This window comes from Aricia agestis, chromosome 10, assembly GCF_905147365.1.
Source record: "Aricia agestis chromosome 10, ilAriAges1.1, whole genome shotgun sequence".
NCBI lineage: Eukaryota > Metazoa > Arthropoda > Insecta > Lepidoptera > Lycaenidae > Aricia > Aricia agestis.
The window spans coordinates 2,524,021-2,543,389 of record NC_056415.1 but is presented as its reverse complement, the minus strand read 5'-3'; the positions used below and the strand labels follow the sequence as shown (position 1 = coordinate 2,543,389).

At 39.1% G+C, this 19,369-nt stretch overlaps 1 protein-coding gene across 4 annotated transcripts in view; it reads left to right on the top strand.

The window, feature by feature from the left end:
* The window catches only part of LOC121730852 (DNA N6-methyl adenine demethylase), a 130,330-nt gene extending 112,185 nt beyond the window's left edge, over positions 1-18,145 (top strand). For all 4 annotated transcript variants that reach the window (XM_042120046.1, XM_042120044.1, XM_042120045.1 and 1 more), the window contains 6 exons: positions 1,834-4,461; positions 4,556-4,695; positions 12,577-12,805; positions 12,907-13,185; positions 13,268-13,496; positions 13,676-18,145. In XM_042120046.1, the coding sequence (XP_041975980.1) occupies positions 1,834-4,461; positions 4,556-4,695; positions 12,577-12,805; positions 12,907-13,185; positions 13,268-13,496; positions 13,676-15,884 (5,714 nt within the window). In that variant the 3' untranslated portion in view covers positions 15,885-18,145. The remainder of the gene's footprint in view (positions 1-1,833; positions 4,462-4,555; positions 4,696-12,576; positions 12,806-12,906; positions 13,186-13,267; positions 13,497-13,675) is intronic.
* Positions 18,146-19,369: the final 1,224 nt, after the last annotated feature.

Here is a 19,369-nt window from a genome sequence, read left to right as displayed (position 1 = left end):
AATACGAACATTTTAGTTCTAATACGATTCAACAGATGGCGCTTTATTTTTTACTTTATTGTAACATAGAACTAATCATACTTATTAGTATGTTTTTGTTTATAGTTTTTAATACGTTAGAATATTATGTTTAATAATTTAATCACTTGGTATAATAATAATCAATCTATCTTATCTTATAGAACTCCTACTGCATTTCTAATCAATACTATCCATATATCCATATATCCATATATAATATTATAAATGCGAAAGTATGTCTGTCTGTCTGTCTGTCTTGCTTTCACGCCAAAACTACTGAACCGATTGCAATGAAATTTTGTACACAGTTATTCTAGAGTCTGAGAAAGGACATAGGCTACATTTTGATGTGGGAAAATATCTTATTTCCATGAAAATATCGATGAAAATGAATTCGCATTGCGCGTGGCCAGCGCTCATCCCGGGGTCCTGGGTTCGAGTCCCGCAGGCGGAACAAAAAGTTTTCAATGTTCCTGGGTCTTGGATGTATATTAAAATAAAATTTCAAAAATCTTAAACATATTTTATGTATAATATTATAAAAAATCCAGAAATATATCGATGCAATTTCTAATACGAACATTTTAGTTCTAATACGATTCAACAGATGGCGTTTTAATTTTTACTTTATTGTAACATAGAACTAATCATACTTATTAGTTAGTATGTTTTTGTTTATAGTTTTTAATACGTTAGAATATTATCTATACTAATATTATAAATGCGAAAGTATCTCTGTCTGTCTGTCTCGCTTTCACGCCAAAACTACTGAACCGATTGTAATGAAATGTTGTACACAGATAGTCTAAAGCCTGAGAAAGGACATAGGCTACTTCTAACTGGAAAAGGGGGTTGTAAGGGGGTGAAAATGCGTAAATTTGGTCAAATTAAGTTAGTTCCATAAACTTAAAATAGATGGCACCAAGAGTTCCCTAGATCGCGCTATTGCTTGCTCATGCGTATTTCTATAAGAGGTGGTACCATGTCAAACTAGGCTTTTCGATTCTTTCGATTGTTATACATGTTATTAAATAACTCACGTACCAACATAGAAATCAGAAACAACTGTCTACCAATAATAAATACTAAGGCCCGATTCGACCAAACTTGAAGTTACACGAGTATAACTATCATGAGAATAATTTTACTCCTTTAATTTACTCTAGGGTATTAGCGTTAGGCATTTTACCAAGTTACTCAAAGAGTATGAAATAAAATGTCAATTATAGTTCACAATGACACCGACCGTGACAGGTGAACCCTGTTATTCTCAGTTCTCAGCAACTATTCTCAGTTTAATATTTATTCCACCAAAATAGCCCGTTTAATTATTTACTCCCGTTACCTCATTCTTGGATTAGAAGTTGGAAAAACGCAAACTTAGATTAGGAGACAGTTATACTCGAGTAAAATTTTACTCCAGTTTGGTCGAATCCGCCCTAAATAGTTTAATGGCCTATGGGTATTGGCTATTGGGCAAAGCTAAAGTTGTGTAATGCATTATGCAGCTAAGTTGTATAAAGCTAAATAAGCTTTAAAAGGTATAAAAAAGTTTAATTAAAAAAAATCATATTATGTGCACACTACACGGCTGTTTTGGGTATTTTGATTGAAGGGGTACCAGGGTTTTAAAAAGCTTTTGACACCAATTTTATTGACACCGCGCGCTATAAACTGAAGTCCACGCGGACGAAGTCGCGGGCAACAGCTAGTAAGTTATAATCGTTGTAATTTCAATATACGAAGACTTGTTTTACAAAATCATTAAAACTTTTTAAAAAAATTACTTAAAACACATGTCGTCTTTTGCAGGATGGCAGAACCAATTCATCCAACAGCTTCCGACTCAAACGGGGCAGACGACGCTGGATTATCAGGGTAACCATACTCCGTACGCGACGTCCCCGCACTACCAAGCCAACACAACCTACACCGTCCAAAATGTCGCCACGACCTTCGATGCCACCAACAACACGTACTATCAAGCCGGAATCCAAACCGTGCCGGCGCAGCGGCCCCCGTCCAACCGGTCGGCGGTTGGAGCCTACACCCCAGTGCCTTCTCCTCGAGCACCGCATTATACCACGGAGTACCAGCAGCAGTACGCGCAAGCGACGACGCCGGGGGTCACGACGGGAACGGACTCCAGACCGTCTTCGGCAGCGTCCTACCAGAGTTCTGTCCCGACGTCGGCGGCCTCGGTCTTCACCGTCAGCCAACAGAGTTTCGATCGAACGGAGTATGCGGCGGAACATGGGGAAGAATATAGTAACGGAGAGAATGGAACGAGCGAAACAACGAACGACGGCGACAGGCAAGAGCAAAATGTAGCGAATAGACAGCATTCGGGAAACGCCGAGCCTGGGTACCTGCAGGGGAGCAACGGTCCGCGAGCTTCACTAGATTGTAACGGGTATCCGGGCAACTATTCGAGCGGGCAGTACGCTGAAAATGGTCAAGCTCAAAGTCAAAACGATTGGCAACAGCGTCAGTGGCAGCACAATCAACGTCTTCAAAACCAACAAATTCAAAATCAGCAGATACAAAACCAGCAAATCCAGAATCAGCAAATACAAAATCAACAAATGCAGAACCAACAAATTCAAAATCAACAGCAAATGCAAAATCAGCAGCAAATTCAAAACCAACAGCAAATGCAGAACCAACAGCAGATGCAAAATCAACAGCAGCAAATGCAAAATCAGCAGCAACTTCAGAATCAACAGCAAATTCAAAATCAACAACAAATGCAAAGTCAACAACAAATCCAAAACCAACAGCAAATGAGTCAAATGCAAAGCCAACAACAACATCAAATGCAAAATCAACAGCAACAATTACAAAACCAAATACAAAATAGTCAGAATCAGCAGATGCAAAATCAGCAAATGGAACAACAGAGACAAGATGCAGCCGAACAACAAATGTTCTCTCAATCTGACAGGGTCAATTTAAATTCAAGATTAAAAACTATGATATTAAATAAGCAAAATCATATTCGTGATGGAACGAATACGCCTCCTGACAAAGGTGATCCCGGGGAAGGTCCGCCTCGAATGATGGATGGAAAAGTCGGCATATCCGTGGCGGATGACAGAAATACTACCGGTCATTTTTTATCGTATAGCCACCATCTCCGAGGTAATTACCGATTAGGTGAACAGGTATACCCTGTCACTGGTAATTATTCACAAAACGCCCAAGCTTATAGCTCGGGTGTATTCGGAGGTGGTGGCCACCACGTTTGGGAGGGGGGGACGGAAGTCCCGAGAAGTTTTAATCAACAGAACTCAGCGAAAAATCCAACAAAATCTCCTCAAAAATTACCGTCTTATGCAGACGTCAGAGGACAGTATAATGCTTATTCGAGTGTACAAAATGAGGTTCAAAAATATGCTGAAGTATATAATAATGATTTAAGCTATGCCAATCAAGATAACAAAGATTTTCAATCGAAAATGCTCATCGGACCAGTTTCCGAAAATAATCAAATAAGTAAGTTAGATCGCGAGGTTAATGCACAAAAGAGATGTTCTAGTAGAGAAGCATATGATGCTAGATTTAGACACCCATCTGCTCCTTTATTACCAAAGCTCGAAATACCAGATAGTTATCAATATGTTAAGGAACCAATAAAATCAGAACCACAGAAGACTGTCAATCAAAACAACTATATGAAAGTAAGTGAATTACCTCAGAATCATGCATATCGAGAATATGCGAACAATTTGGTTGCTAGATCTTTGCAGAATAATGTGTTACCACCTATATCTACCATAAAACATGAAAATTTTGGGCACAGACAAATTCTACCTATCCAAAATTTTCCCTATGAGAGAAGACAAGAACTGAATGGAACATACGCACAAATACCTAGGATACAAGAGAGCATGGCTTTCCAGAAATACAATAAAGCTGACCAAATTAATAAAAATTTGAATATGGGGATTCCCGAAAAAAACATTACAAAAAGTAATCAAAAAACGCCATTTTACATTGAGCAAATAAAGTCTGAACATTCACCACCAGGCCATAAGATTTATAAAAATATTCACTTTGACCCGCATAGAAATGAGCCTTATGTGTTTGCGGGAGATGGCGGCCCAGTTACTATAAAAAATGAAGTAGGATATTCTTGCTGTCGACAAGGATCAACAAAAAAGCCTCCACCAGAACATCTAAGGGACGGTGCATGTCCAGGACTTCAAACTAAAGACGAAATTTTGGAAGATGATCCAGACAACGACAAAGATCCAAAAAATTCACCAAAACCTTCCACGCCGTTGTTAGATAAGAGTATTAATCAATTCAATTATTCAAAGGAATATTTAGAGAATTTGGAAAAGTTAAAAAACAATACACGAACAGAAGTACCGGATTGCAACTGTTTTCCAGCTGACAAAAACCCGCCAGAGCCTGGGAGCTATTACACACATTTAGGTAAATTTGACCTTCAATTCTAAATCGTATATTTGTTAAATTGTTTTTTTCCTACAATATTTTTATTCAAAAATATTTTTTACTTTAATTGCAGGAGCAGCATCTACTTTAACGGAATTAAGAAAAGATTTTGAAACACGCACAGGTTTAAGCGGAAAAGAATTAAGAATAGAAAAGGTGTGCTACACAGGAAAAGAAGGAAAAACAGCACAAGGGTGTCCTATGGCTAAGTGGGTGAGTGTATGGATCGCAACATTGTTTATTCTTTTAAATACCATTTGAGTGTCAAATTATATATACATAGGTTAATTTGCCGATATAAATCAAAAATCTACAATCACAACCGACATAAAAATTAAACTGCATCTATATATATTCTATACTATAATATCCTACTAATATTATAAAGGCGAAAGTTTGTGTGGATGTGTGGATATCCATACATCCACACATCCATACATCCAAACAAACTTTCGCCGTTTGTTACTCTTTCACGCAAAAACTACTGAACGGATTTTAATGAAACTTTACAATAATATAGCTTGTACATCAGAATAACACATAGGCTACAATTTTAACCGACTTTCAAAATAGGGGAGGTGTTATGTTCGTTTTCTTATATTCAACGATTACTCCGCCGTTTGTAAACCGATTTTCAAAATTTTTCTTTTGGTATATAGGGTATCATCCCAATTTGGTTTTATGTTCACAAAAGTGGTGATCTGATGAAGGATCCATAAGTAATCGAGGGAACTCCTCAAAATTTATAGGGAAACGTGTGATGACTTCAGTTTCGTGAGAAGTATTCTAAGCATATGCTACCAACAAGTAAGATTTTGCACTGAGGTATACCTGGTATATCGTGGTTCGGAAGGTGCTGAGAGAACTCCTGATTCTTTATAGATACAAGTTTGTGAGTTTCGGCGTTGTTTTAAGAACGGAAAGCATATGCTACTATGCAAATTATATTCATCATCATCACTACCAAATTATACTATGCATCGTTCTATGATTATGAGCCTATTATGACCATGTTATTAGTACTTTTCATAGACTTTTAGATCGAGACTCGAGTTTGTCAAGCGATAATTTAAAAAAAAACTATACTTACTTAATATTATAAACCTGAAGAGTATGTTTGCTTGAACGCGCTAATCTCAGGAACTACAGGTCCGATTTAAAAACTTATTTCAGTGTTAGATAGCTCATTTATCGAGTAATGCGCTCGCTAAACGGTAATTCTGCATTACATGCATTACGTGCTGTAATGCACGAATTATCGTGTATTGCAGTGAATGATGCGAATTACATGCAAATTACGTGCTGTACAACGTGCTGTACATTGAATGACAACTTCTTTAATTTTTCAGCACGACATGAGTTACGTGCTGTAATTCACGCATGATCGTTTATTGTAGTGAATGACGCGAATGACATGCAAACTACGTGCTGTACATTGATTTACAAGTGGTTTAATTTTTCGTCATGCAATAATTCAGCGGATCGCTCGATCGGCATGTCATCGGCATGCCCATGGGACAACTCAGTTCCAGGGTGGTGCTCCCGAACACTTAAAAAAATATGCGTTTCTTTGAACAGGGCATACAAACTGTTAATGTGCGCAAAATTAATAAATCAAATAATATATTTTGCCATAATATAATATTTTATTGCTAATAAATAACTTTTGGACGAATATAGGCTGATATGATGATGATGATGATGATGAAATAACTTTTTCAATTTAATTTATACAAAAAACGTCGGTAAGTATTTACAAGAACGTATCGTGATCTCCGTGATCCAGTGGTTTAGCGTGGTCGTGGGTTTGATTCTCGCGTTGGAAACAATATTTTATTTCCAAGATTGGTTAGGACAATGCAGGCTGATCACCTAATCGTCTGACAAGTAATGATCCATGCGTCGGATGGGCATGTAAAAAGTCGGCCCTGCGCCTGATCTTTCGCCAGTCGTGTCGTTCTTTCGGCCCACTGGGCTAGGAGAGTAAAAGGAATAGAGAGTATACCTACTCTTGTGTACTGTGCACACATTTGAGCACTATAAAATTACTCCTGTGGGATGGTCTCAATGAAACCGGCCACCGTCACCGAAACCGGTGCGGGAAACCGGAAATATTTGTACAATAATTTATTCAAGGTGCAATGAATAAGATTATCATCATAAAAAACTTGAGAGGTGTCAAGGGACACCCGGATGGAACGAAGGTCCAGTTTACATATTATACTAGTTACTTTAACAACTATAGCAAAAATGCTAAATAGTTGTAAGCCGTGCGGTAGTGCTTGTTTCTCTCCCCCTCTCTGGCATTGAACAGTGCGGTGAAGCGACGTCTATTTTTGAGTGTAGGGGAACTGCATGCAAAACGGACCATGCAGGCAAAACGGAACGGTCAAATTACTTGAAACCTACTAGGGCCATCTATTTGCTAGGTAACGCTACTAATTACTCGGGTCTTCCCGTTCTCGGTCATTGCCGGCGATACTGTCATACGGAACAGCGGATTTTTATTGCGGTTAAATATTTTTTTCACATTTTGATGTAAAAAACACAATTTTTGACCAGTCCGCCCTTTTGTTGTAATTAATATTTTCTATTTAATGATATGACACAGTGTTCTGCATGATTTTAACTTTAATATAGTATGTAAAGAATGAAAGGGGTAAAACGGTTAACTTCAAAATGTGAGATTTATTCATGAGAACCTAAAAACAAAAAAGACGGGTGCAGTGCATGATTTGTCTCCTCTAGGCACATTGTAGTTTAGTTGTACACAACATTTATTTGTAAAAGGTATTCCCCAAATGACATATGCATTGGGACCATTTTGCCCTTTACCGTGGTCCATTTTACCTTCACACGCAGGCAAAATGGCCTGTTTGATTAATAGGAATTGTAGAGTGATTAATAATAAAGATATTCTATAAAAAATTTAATAGTAAAACTATATTTGTTGATGTAAGACGAGTTTTGCCCTAAATATACAATTTTGCCTTCAGTTCCCCTATACAGGTTTTTATTACTTACATAAGAAATAATACCTATCTAAGCCCGGGTGTCCTTTGACACCTCTCAAGTTTTTTTTTGTTTATTTTCCGTTATTATGGTGTGTGAAATATTTTAGTAAAATTATACATTTATTCGAGCTAATTTTTTATTTTTTATTTTTGGCAGTTTAGAGTTTAGACTGAAATGTTTCTTAAAATGTTTGACCTAAACTTGGTACTACTAATATATATTCTGTGCCTAAACATAAATTAAAAAACTATATACTTATCGGATATAATAGGTAAGTATGTGTTTTTTTTTTCTTCTGTTCTGAATTTCGAAATTTAATAATAGAATAGAGAAGGAGATAATTTTCCGAGCTCCACGCGGTAACTTGTTTTCGCATTTCTTTTATTTCATTTTATTAGTTTATTAATTTACGTTTTAGTTTTATTGTTCAATATAGTGTTTTAATATGTAACTTCTTTCAATACATATCTGTATCTATCTAATATCACAGCTAATCCATACTAATATTATAAATGCGAAAGTATCTCTGTCTGTCTGTCTGTCTTGCTTTCACGCCAAAACTACTGAACCGATTGCAATGAAATTTTGTATACAGTTATTCTAGAGTCTGAGAAAGGACATAGGCTACATTTTGATGTGGGAAAATATCTTATTTCCATGAAAATTTCGATGAAAATGAATTCGCATTGCGCGTGGCCAGCGCTCATCCCGGGGGTCCTGGGCTCGAGTCCCGCAGGCGGAACAAAAAGTTTTCAATGTTCCTGGGTCTTGGATGTGTATTAAAATAAAATTTCAAAAATCTTAAACATATTTTATGTATAATACTAGCTGTTGCCCGCGACTTCGTCCGCGTGGACTTTAGTTTATAGCGCGCGGTGTCAACAAAATTTGTGTCAAATTTAAAAACTTTTTAAAACCCTGGTAAGTGCTTCTGGTGTAGCGCGGCCCTTAATTAATCAAAATACCCAAAAACAGCTATGCAGTGTGCACATAATCTATACTAATATTAGAAATGCGAAAGTATCTCTGTCTGTCTGTCTGTCTGTCAGTCTCGCTTTCACGCCAAACGCCAAAAGTATCTCTGTCTGTCTGTCTGTCTGTCTGTCAGTCTCGCTTTCACGCCAAACGCCAAAACTTCCGAACCGATTGTAATGAAATTTTGTATACAGATAGTCTAAAGCCTGAGAAAGGACATAGGCTACTTTTTTACTGGAAAAAAGGGTTGTAAGGGGGTGAAAATGCGTAAATTTGTTCAAATTAAGTTAGTTCCAACAATTCATAATAGATGGCGCCGTGCGTCTTCTACATCGCGCTGACGCTTGCTCAAAAGTCTTTCTATAAGACGTGGTATCATCTTTTTAAGTTTCGATTTTTTTCGATTGTTATATCTATTCTACGGTATTAAATAACTCAGTACTTTATCTGTGCAGTGACGTAACCTTAAATCTATCAATGATAAATAGTTTATGGGTAAAGTTGTGTAATTGGAGGGCTAAATAAGCTTTAAAATTTGGCATAAAATATAAAGTTTAATATAAAAAAATGAAATACTTATTGTGTGCACACTGCACAGCTGTATTGATTTAAGGGGTACCAGGGTTTTTTTATAAAAGCTTTTGACACCAATTTTGTTGACATCGCGCGCTATAAACTGAAGTCCACGCGGACGAAGTCGCGGGCAACAGCTAGTACTTATATAAAAATAAGTCTTGGTTTTCTTCCTGACGCTATAACTCCAGAACGCACGAACCGATTTCCACGATTTTGCATTCGTTGGAAAGTTCTCGGGCTCCGTGAGGTTTATAAAACAAAAAAAAATCAGAAAAACCTCAAGAGAAAAGCAGGAAAACTGGGTAAACAGGCAAAACAACATTTGCCGGGACAGCTAGTACTTATTATAAAACAAAGTCGCTTTTTTTCCCTCATGTCCCTTTGTTCCCTTTAATCTTTAAAACTACGCAACGGATTTTGATGATTTTCTCAGTGTTAGATAGCCCATTTATCGAGGAAGGCTATAGGCTATATTTTATCACGCTAAGACTAATAGGAGCGAAGAAATATATGAAAATGTGGAAAATTATTTGAAAGGGCTAACTTGAACGCGCTAATCTCAGGAACTACTGGTCCGATTTGAAAAATTCTTTCAATGTTAGATAGTCCATTTATTGAGGAAGTCTATAGGCTATATTTTATCACGCTAAGACTAATAGAAGAATGCGGAAAAAACGGAGGAAATAATTTGAAAGGGCTTATCTCGCGAACTACTGCGGCAATTTTTATGTTATTTGGCACAGATAAAAAAGTAGCCCACGTGAAGGATCATAGGCTATCGATTTTATTCAGTTTTTTAGTGGCTATATATTTTATACCTACCCGTGCGACGCCGGGGCGGGTCGCTAGTTTTAATTAACTTGTTATTAACACGAGTGTGTTTTTTATGACAAAAGCCCCGCCACCCGTGTACAGACACCAGCACTTAATTTTAATAATTATTTTTAATAGTATATAACATAAATTATAATAATTAGTTTTTAATAGTCTATAATATATATTATAAACTATTGAGAACAATTAAAATAATTTCATTAAAAAATTTGTATATTTTTTTAATGAAATAACAAACAATAGAGTTTGGGGGGGGGGGGGGGGGGGCAAACGAGCCAACAGGTCACCTGATGGAAAGAAACTTCCGTCGCCCATGGACACTCGCAGCATCAGAAGAGCTGCAGGTGCGTTGCTGGCCTTTTAAGAGCGAATAGGGTAATATCCATATATAAATAGGGGAGCCGCAGGGCCGTCTCTAGCCCATGTGGCGCCCGTGTGCAAACATTACCCTAGCGCCCCCTAAGAAGCGCGCGCGCGGTCAAAATGAAATGGGTACAAAGTAAAAGTACAGTTTGTCCGGCCGTTTGAGGGTGAGGACTCTAAGCGGTGGCTTCCTTCGTTCCACCAGACGAACTATAACAGCACATCAAGTTAGTATAGGTACTATCAAATTTCTCCAATATAAATAGATAACAAACTCTATTGTTATTTGTTTGTAGATTGAAGTTTTTTTCGGTTTTGACCATGATGTCTTGACTGACCCTAACAAGCTTAACCCCAAAACATAAATTTTATATCGCTTAAGTACTTCAATTTTACTTTAAATTTCATGTTATATACTTATTAAACATCACATCATCACAACATCGGTATTAATTCGATTTCATTATTCGATTTCATTGAAGAGCTCTAACTTCTCTACATCCGAAGAGCCAGCATGGCACAGTTTGTTTTCTAAATTAGAACACTGTGCTTTTCACATTTAAGGTTCATTTCACGTTGAAAAATAAAGATTATAATATTTATATTGCAAAAGCCGAGCCGCTAATAGCGCGCCTTGCTTTGCTGTAATTCTACAAATATAAGAAGAGCTTCGGATATTACACAAAAATTATGCTACAAATACCCATTCTGTTTAGGACTTGCAGATTCTGTGAAGAGGAGGATGAAACACCTATTCACCTTCTCCTCGACTGCCCTGCTCTACTACAGAGCAGGAACAGGCACCTTGGTCGCCACGAATACTCGTCCACAGAGGAAATTCGTGGCACCAACCCCAACCATATCGTTCAATTTATGAGCAGTATTGGGTTGGGGATGATACTCTAGTGCGAAGGAGTCACAATAGATCCTCATGGGTCGCAGTGACGTCAGGGCTACAGAGACCTGCCTTCTTTAAAAAAAAATTTACCCAAAAATGTTTGCAAACTGGAGTTCTTTTTACGTTGGTCAATAAAGCGTGGGCCGTGACGGCAGGCCAGCGCGGGCGCGCGCCAAGTGCGAGCGGCGCTCGGTGCCCCTAGGACCGCGGCGCCCGTGTGCACCGCACACGTTGCACCTATGGGAAAGACGCCCCTGAGGGGAGGGTAGGGATGGGAAGGGAAGGGAATAGGGTAAGGGATTGGGCCCTCCGGTAAACTCACTCACTCGGCGAAACACAGCGCAAGCGCTGTTTCATGCCGGTTTTCTGTGAGAACGTGGTATTTCTCCGGTCGAGCCGGCCCATTCGTGCCAAAGCATGGCTCTCCCACGTATTTTTAGTTTAGTAAATAACATTATTATACTCTTGAATTATCCTCCTGAATTATCATGCTGCATGATGAAAAATGAACGTTCATCATGCAGCATGTAATTCACGTAAATGAATGGTCATGCTGAATTACCGTGTACGGGGTACTTTAGGCTTATAGGCTATATCTCTATCTTAGCGTGAGAATTCACGCTAAGACTAATACGATCGAAAAAACTCAGGAAAATGTGGGGAAAACGGGGGAAATATAAATATAGAAATGGTTTATCTCGCGAACTACTGGAGCAATTTTTATGGCAATATTTGGCACAGATATAGAGTAGACCACGTGAAGGGAGTAGGGGCATAAGCTATTTTTATTGGAAAATGTACGATTTCCTTAAAATTCCTAATTTACGCGGGCGAAGCTGCGCGGGACATCTAGTAAAATTATAAAGCGGAAGAGTTTGTTTGTTTGTTTGAACGCGCTAATCTCAGGAACTACTGTTCCGATTTGAAAAATTATTTTAGTGTTAGATTTATCGAGGGAGGCTATAGGCTATATTTTATCACGCTAAGACTAATAGGAGCTAAGAAATAGAGGAAAATGTGGAAAACTGGGGGAAATTATTTGAAAGGGCTTATTTGAACGCGCTAATCTCAGGAACTACCGGTCCGATTTGAAAATTATTTCAGTGTTAGATAGCCCATTTATCGAGGAAGGCTATAGGCTATATTTTATCACGTCAATGCTAAAAGGAGCGAAGAAATAGACGAAAATGTGGAAAAAAAAAACGTGAGAAATTATTTGAAAGGGCTTATCTCAGGAACGACTGAAGCAATTTTTCTGTTATTTGGCACAGATAAGAAGTAGACCACGTGAAGGATTGGCTATTTGTGTGGACTAATTTGTCTGTGAAATATCTAATTTACGCGGGCGAAGCCGCGCGGAACGTCTAGTAATAATATAAGGAATCTTACATCTTAACTGTGCGTTAAAATTATTATTGTATTTATCATTTCAGGTTATAAGGCGGGCAAGTTACGCAGAAAAAGTACTAGTGGTAGTAAAATTTCGAAATGGTCACAAGTGCTCGACGTCTTGGATCGTCGTTTGCCTGGTCGCTTGGGAGGGAATACCACAGTCTGAGGCTGATCTCGATTACACCCTGCTGTCACACAAACTGAACAGATTTGGTCTTCCAACGACACGTCGGTGTGCAACAAATGAAAATCGGACTTGTGCTTGTCAAGGTATATTATTAACAAGTATAAACACTTTTGAACTATTATTGTATTAAGTGATTGAAGCCTAAAGCGAAAGATAATATAATATTTATTTTGTTTAATTTTAGGCCTAGATCCAGACACATGCGGTGCTTCCTACAGTTTCGGCTGCTCCTGGTCCATGTATTACAATGGATGCAAATACGCCCGTTCAAAAACTGTCCGCAAGTTTCGACTTTCGGTCAAAACAGAGGAGAGCGAAATTGAGGAGCGAATGCACATGTTGGCAACGCTGCTTAGTCCACTTTATATGAACTTAGCACCAAAATCTTTTGAGAACCAATGTCAGTTTGAAAAAGAAGCCTCGGATTGTCGGCTAGGTTTCAAGCCAGGTCGTCCTTTTTCTGGTAAGTATTGTATCAAATACTCTTCTCATTACAATAAAGTTTTTGATATTGAAAAATACTAACCTGTACTTTCTTTTGACAGGCGTGACGGCGTGCATCGACTTCTGTGCGCATGCGCACCGTGACTTGCACAATATGAACAACGGTTGCACGGCGGTGGTGACGCTAGCGAGACACCGCGCGCTCGGTCCAGCATCTGATGAGCAGCTTCATGTATTGCCATTATACGTGTTGGATGCCACCGACGAGTTCGGATCACGCGAGGGCCAACAGGAGAAAGTGGCCAGCGGAGCACTGCAGATCCTCGACAAGTGAGTGATGTGTACGATCTCTTTTGTTTCTCTTTATAATGTTACAAAACTATAATATTACATTTAAGCATTTAAACAAAATATATTACAAAAATTGGAGGATTAACTAAATTGAACTTCGATGCATTAAAAAGCTTAGTATATTATAAAGCTATATCGATATTTTGTATGACTTTTAGATACCCAATGGAGGTTCGAGTTCGGTCTGTTCCGTTGCAACCTTGCAGACGTCACGGTAAAAAAAGAAAAGACGAAGAAAACGAATCAAATAGTTCTACCGCTAATACACCTCAAGCCAGTCCAGGTGGTCAAAAGAAACCTCCTACTCCTGCTCCAAAAACTCCGCAGCCAACAGACACCAGGAACATCGCCAGCCCTAGAAGTCAAAGCAGTGCATCACCTCGGTCTAATACACCTTTGTTAAGTCAAGCCAATCCTGGGACATTTTCTAATAATCCACAATACAACTCAGCGTTTATCAATCCGAATATGCACAATTCTAATTCTGGACATATGAATCCCAATCTAGGTAATCCTGCCTTATTGGACATGGCAACTATGATTGACAACTTTACCGATGCACAACTACAAAGTAATCAAATTTCTAGTACGGTTTTGGACTCTCCATATAATCCTTACGATCAAAGCTATAATATGCATAATCAAAATGCATTGTATAACCCGAATCAACTTTCTCCTATGGTGGAAGGTCAAAACCAAAATATGAACATCACGCTGCCGAGTTTTAGACCTGGTTTACAAAAGCAAGATGAACAATACGAAACATCACAAAATAATAATCCAATAAACGATTCAAATAATCAATGGCAGGAATTTGCCAATAGTGAGATGTTTAATAATGTCGTAAAAGAGGATCCAGATTCAACGACTGCACATTTGAATTCTATGTCTAATAACAACTACAGCCCAGATTCTAACAGAAGTGATACTAACGCAGATTGTATAGCAAAAGCTAACCTTGAAAATGATAAGGCAGTAGGTCGGGACGCTGGAAATAAAGGAACAGAATTTGATATACCCAGTTCTCCGCGAATATCCGATATGTCTCCTAAACTAAATAGCACACCAGAATCTCCGGCATCTTCGCTCGTTCCTGATTTAAGATCTCCAAATAATGACACAAATACGGGAGATACTCGTAAAAATATTTGGAAATCGCCAGATGGCAAAAACTGGGAGAATGAAAATTCTTTGTTTCGAGTTCCCAAAGCTAGGCCGCCTTCGAGGTCACAGTATGTAAATCAACCCGAGGGACTAGAGAATACAACATTTCTGAAACCATATCCTCCTTCAGAAAGACCACAGCCAAATAATAACCAAAATCAAGAAACTAGAATTCCGTATGACAATAGAGTAAATAATACACCACCGACATCTGTGCCATCTAATTATACTATTAACCACGACGAATCGAATCAAAGCTCAACGCCAGTAAGCAGAAATGCGACAGAGTTCCAGGGAAGTAATTTTCAACCGACTTCTCAACAATCATATAGTAACCAAGTCCAGACTCAGAGCTACGGTAATTATCCTCAAGTGACGAACGCGTACTCTTTTCCACCAAATCCTTATGGACATTTTAATCCGTACGAGAACTCTTACAACGAATACAATAGCCTCTCGTACTACAACGCCGAGAAATACAAGAGAGAGGAGCTTATACGTAACTCTCACTGCTACAACTCGTATGGGTATCAGTACAACGCAAACTTTCCACCGAATTTTTATCAGGGTCCAAGTCCGAATTGGTGCCAACCATCGCCAAATTGGTGCATTTATCCTCCACCCTTCTCTATTCCTTACAACGCCGAGCCCCCGAAGGCCGAGCCGATAGGCGAAGTCACCGGCGTTTCCGATAACCTCGAATGCTTCAAGGATAGCCAGATGGGGGGCGTCGCGATAGCGCTGGGTCACGGCAGCGTCCTCTTCGAGTGCGCGAAGCACGAAATGCACTCGACGACAGCGGTGAAGAGTCCGAACCGCGTCAATCCGACTAGAATTTCTCTCGTATTCTACCAGCACAGAAACCTAAATCGACCGAAACACGGTCTCGAGGAGTGGGAGGAGAAGATGAGACTAAAGAAACTGGGCCTCAACCCGTCGACGCCGACGGGGCCTAACTCTGTTTCGCCGGCGTCGACGCCGGGGCTCGACGCGAGGGCGACGCCGAACGGGGACAAGTGGCGGAGCCCCGGGATCCCCGGCGGCTACGGCTCGCTGTCGGCGCTGGTGGAGGCGACGGCGGCGGCGCGGCGCAGCGGGCAGGTGCGCGCGCGCGCCGACACGCACACCACCACGTCGTGGACGACGCTCTTCCCCATGCAGCCGTGCACCGTGACGGGCCCCTACCAGGAGTCGGGCACCTGACGCCGGCCCGGCCCGCGCGCCCGCCCCGCGCCCGCCTAGCGGTCTCGTAGTTCCTGAAGTGTAGCCGAGCTCTCGTCTCGTCGTCGGCCGGTCCGTCGCGGGACTCCTCATCGCGTGCGTCGGAATCGAGTGGAGTTCGTGTATTTTTCGACGTCAAACGAGTGATCCGATAAATCAAAGATGTAATTTAAGTTTATATTTTTAGTAGTGTTTATCGCATTTCGACTAGTCTTACGTTACTGTGTTAGTATCGATCGTATTTTTAGGGCCGTAACTGTAGGGTTTTTGTATATTCTCGTGCGATGCGACGGTGATTCGAGAGTCGCTCGGCGCGCTAACTCGACACGCTGCCGGCGTACTGTTTGTCTGCATATTTTGTCAATTTTCTAATTAAGCGCGCGGCGGAGGGCGACGTCGTCCCGTCGCGCGACAATGATCTCATACATACTAACCGCGCTACGTCGGTCGTCGTACTCGTACGCATCGTTCGCAGCAAAAGTACAAAACGTCATATACGGAGACGCGAGAGCGGAGACGGTCTTGTTATAGATATTCTCGTAGCCTTGTCTGCTATTAGTTATTTCCTAATAATAATTTGAATCATTCCTCCGTTTTGGCATTTTATTTTTATAATGAGTCGCGGGTCGCCGAGCGCGATCGCTTTTATATTAGGTTAAGAGGTGTGTATTTTTAACTTTTTAGAATATTTAACTTATTTATATCGTATTACGTGAACCATTATGAAATTTTCTTTGTAATAATTTAGTGCTACTGTAGACGTTAATATTTAATATATTTGCTTTACGATTTGATATAAATTATTGGCGGTCGTTTTGCGCACGTTCAGCCTTCTTTACTTTCGAGTCGAGTGCCTGTAGTCTGGCCATACGTAAATTCCTACTCGTGTCTGCGCAGCGTCCAGCGTGTGCTGTCAGCTGACGTCACCGCGCGCGAGGGGGCGCGCCCCGCCCCGCGCCCGTGCGGCGACGATAAATTTTATAAGTCCGTTCGTGTGAGAAGCGAAAAGTAATCGCATACGTTTTATTATATAGAGTGTTTGCAAAAATATCAGGCGCTTGAGAAGATTATAAAGTAGGCATATTATTAAAATTGAAGGAGAGCATACTGATGAATAGTTATTAATATATAATTAGGTTAAGAAAAAAAGTTTGTTTTAAAGATTAAACTATTGATATAGTTTATATTTTTTACGTGTACGTATTTATTATATGGTAAATTTATGGAGGCGGTGATTATTTATAAGGAGATGAAGTTTTGAGAGCAAAACTTATAAAAACTAAGCAATAATAGGCATTCGCGTCTATGTACATTGTAATGTAGGAGTGAAAATAAATATAAAAAAAAAACAAATGGTGCGTAAGTCGTTGGTCTTATGGAAATTGACAGATAAGCTCTTGCGATTATTGCCTAAAATTAATTCTGATATTATTTTGTGTCATCAGTGAAATGCCTTAAATCTTGCCATAGCGTAGACTTGGCTCGCCCGTAGTGCATACAGACATATCAGAAGCAACCCAGTATTATCATTACATTCATCACAAATGGGACCTCCGCCCTTCCCATATTGTAACAACATTGTATGTCTTATTGCAATGTTACTTTGTCAATTTACATTCAAACTTTGATATTAATAATTCAACCAACGGTTTGGGAAACTTTCAATTGTTTTAAATTGAAAAAATCTTATGAATATGAAGTTAAAACGTTGCAATAATACTCAAGAGCAGGGGGTCCCAGGTCATCAAACGAGCATCAAATTTTAATTAAGAGTCAATGAGTTTGTACACTGTGTTTGTGAAACTGCGTTTATACTTTCCTAAACGAATAAATTAACTGATAATGTTAAGGCTAAGTAGTTCTTCTTAAGTTTTGTAACGTTCGTATGAGGTTGTATGTATTGATATTATGACATCACACAAAACCTGTGATATTGCCCGAGTGCTCGGCTGTATGTATCTGTGTGTTGTGAGTCGCCGCTTCGGCTCTAAAACTTAGCCACAAACCAAAAACGACCAGTATTTTGCAAAATATTGTAACCAAAAAGTTTTGTTATGTTCATTTTATACTTTATATGCGGACGAGTGAGTTTACCGACTAACTTTGAGAGGGTTTTTTACGTGTTTTTTAATTGAATGGCGGCCGCCGCGTTACAGTTACGACGGACCCCTGTCTTCTGCCAAAACAAAAGAATGTGTCATGTAAATAGAACTACCATTATTTATTAATACAATAATTTAAAACGATTCATGTCTTTTATTTTTCAAATTCCCCAATAAATTGCTACTCGCCAATTAGTCATATAAAAGTATACATCACGTCTAAATCATAATAATCATAGATAGAGCTACAGATCAAGTTACCCTAGACCTAGATCCAGAGAGTACATATATTTGACGAGATTCTTGTAAAAATATAGTAAGCTAACGTACTAATGACGTGACATAGATATTAGATAAGGCACTATGTTGGATTGACATTCTTGGTAATACTATTAAGGTGTTTTAACACACCGAGACTACAATGAAACTGTATTATTCTAAAGGCCACATTCGGCTATAATATTGACCATGATTGCGAGCAAGCAACAGGCATGTAATTTACGCCGATCATGGACAATAATGGAATGTAGAGATCGCATAAGATTAAGTAAAATCTTTAGTTTTATAAAGCTCGCGAGGAAGGTCGCCGCAATAACTGGCGATATGTATGGACTCGCGGTGGACTTATCTTCGCTCGTCGTGATCCCGACTCCCCTGTACAGCGTATCACTTCAGAAAGTGATCTCTCACGCATTTTTTGTACTGCTTAAGTTGGTTCATCTTCATTTTAACTTTAAAAGTTACTTTATGTGCAGAACATTGCGAGTTTCTATTTTATTCTGTTATAATTGTCGTGTGTTACTGTTATGTTATATTATATTTATTCTGATTGTTAGTTTTATTGTTATTTTGGTGGCAGAATAAACGTTTATTTATTTATTATTATTATTATTAAGTAAAATCTTTAGTTCAAAGTGATAAAAGTGGGATTAGAGATGATGATGATGAGTGCTTGACAAGACACATACACAGTGACACACAGACATACTGGCCGCGGAAGTATCACTGTTGTGGGCCGTTTTTGTCGCGACCAGATTTCACTTTCTCTATTAGCATACATCCATTAAGACACGTCATTTCGTACATACCTGAGCTGTACATCATATCATCATCATTATCAACATCATCTGTCTAGGTGTTAAGACATTTTAACATAATATGTACCAGTTTGACATCAAGTGGTACTCAGTACCAGGAGCGCATAACGTATGAAGAGGTTTGCGTTAAATTTTTTCGACCTACCCACTAATTCTAAGATTTTTCTTGTGACTACCCCCAATATTTTGTTTCAATTCATGTGCATTGACAAATTAATAGGGGTAGCCCATTTGTTTCAATGCCCTGAAATTTTTCAGGTTGGTAAAA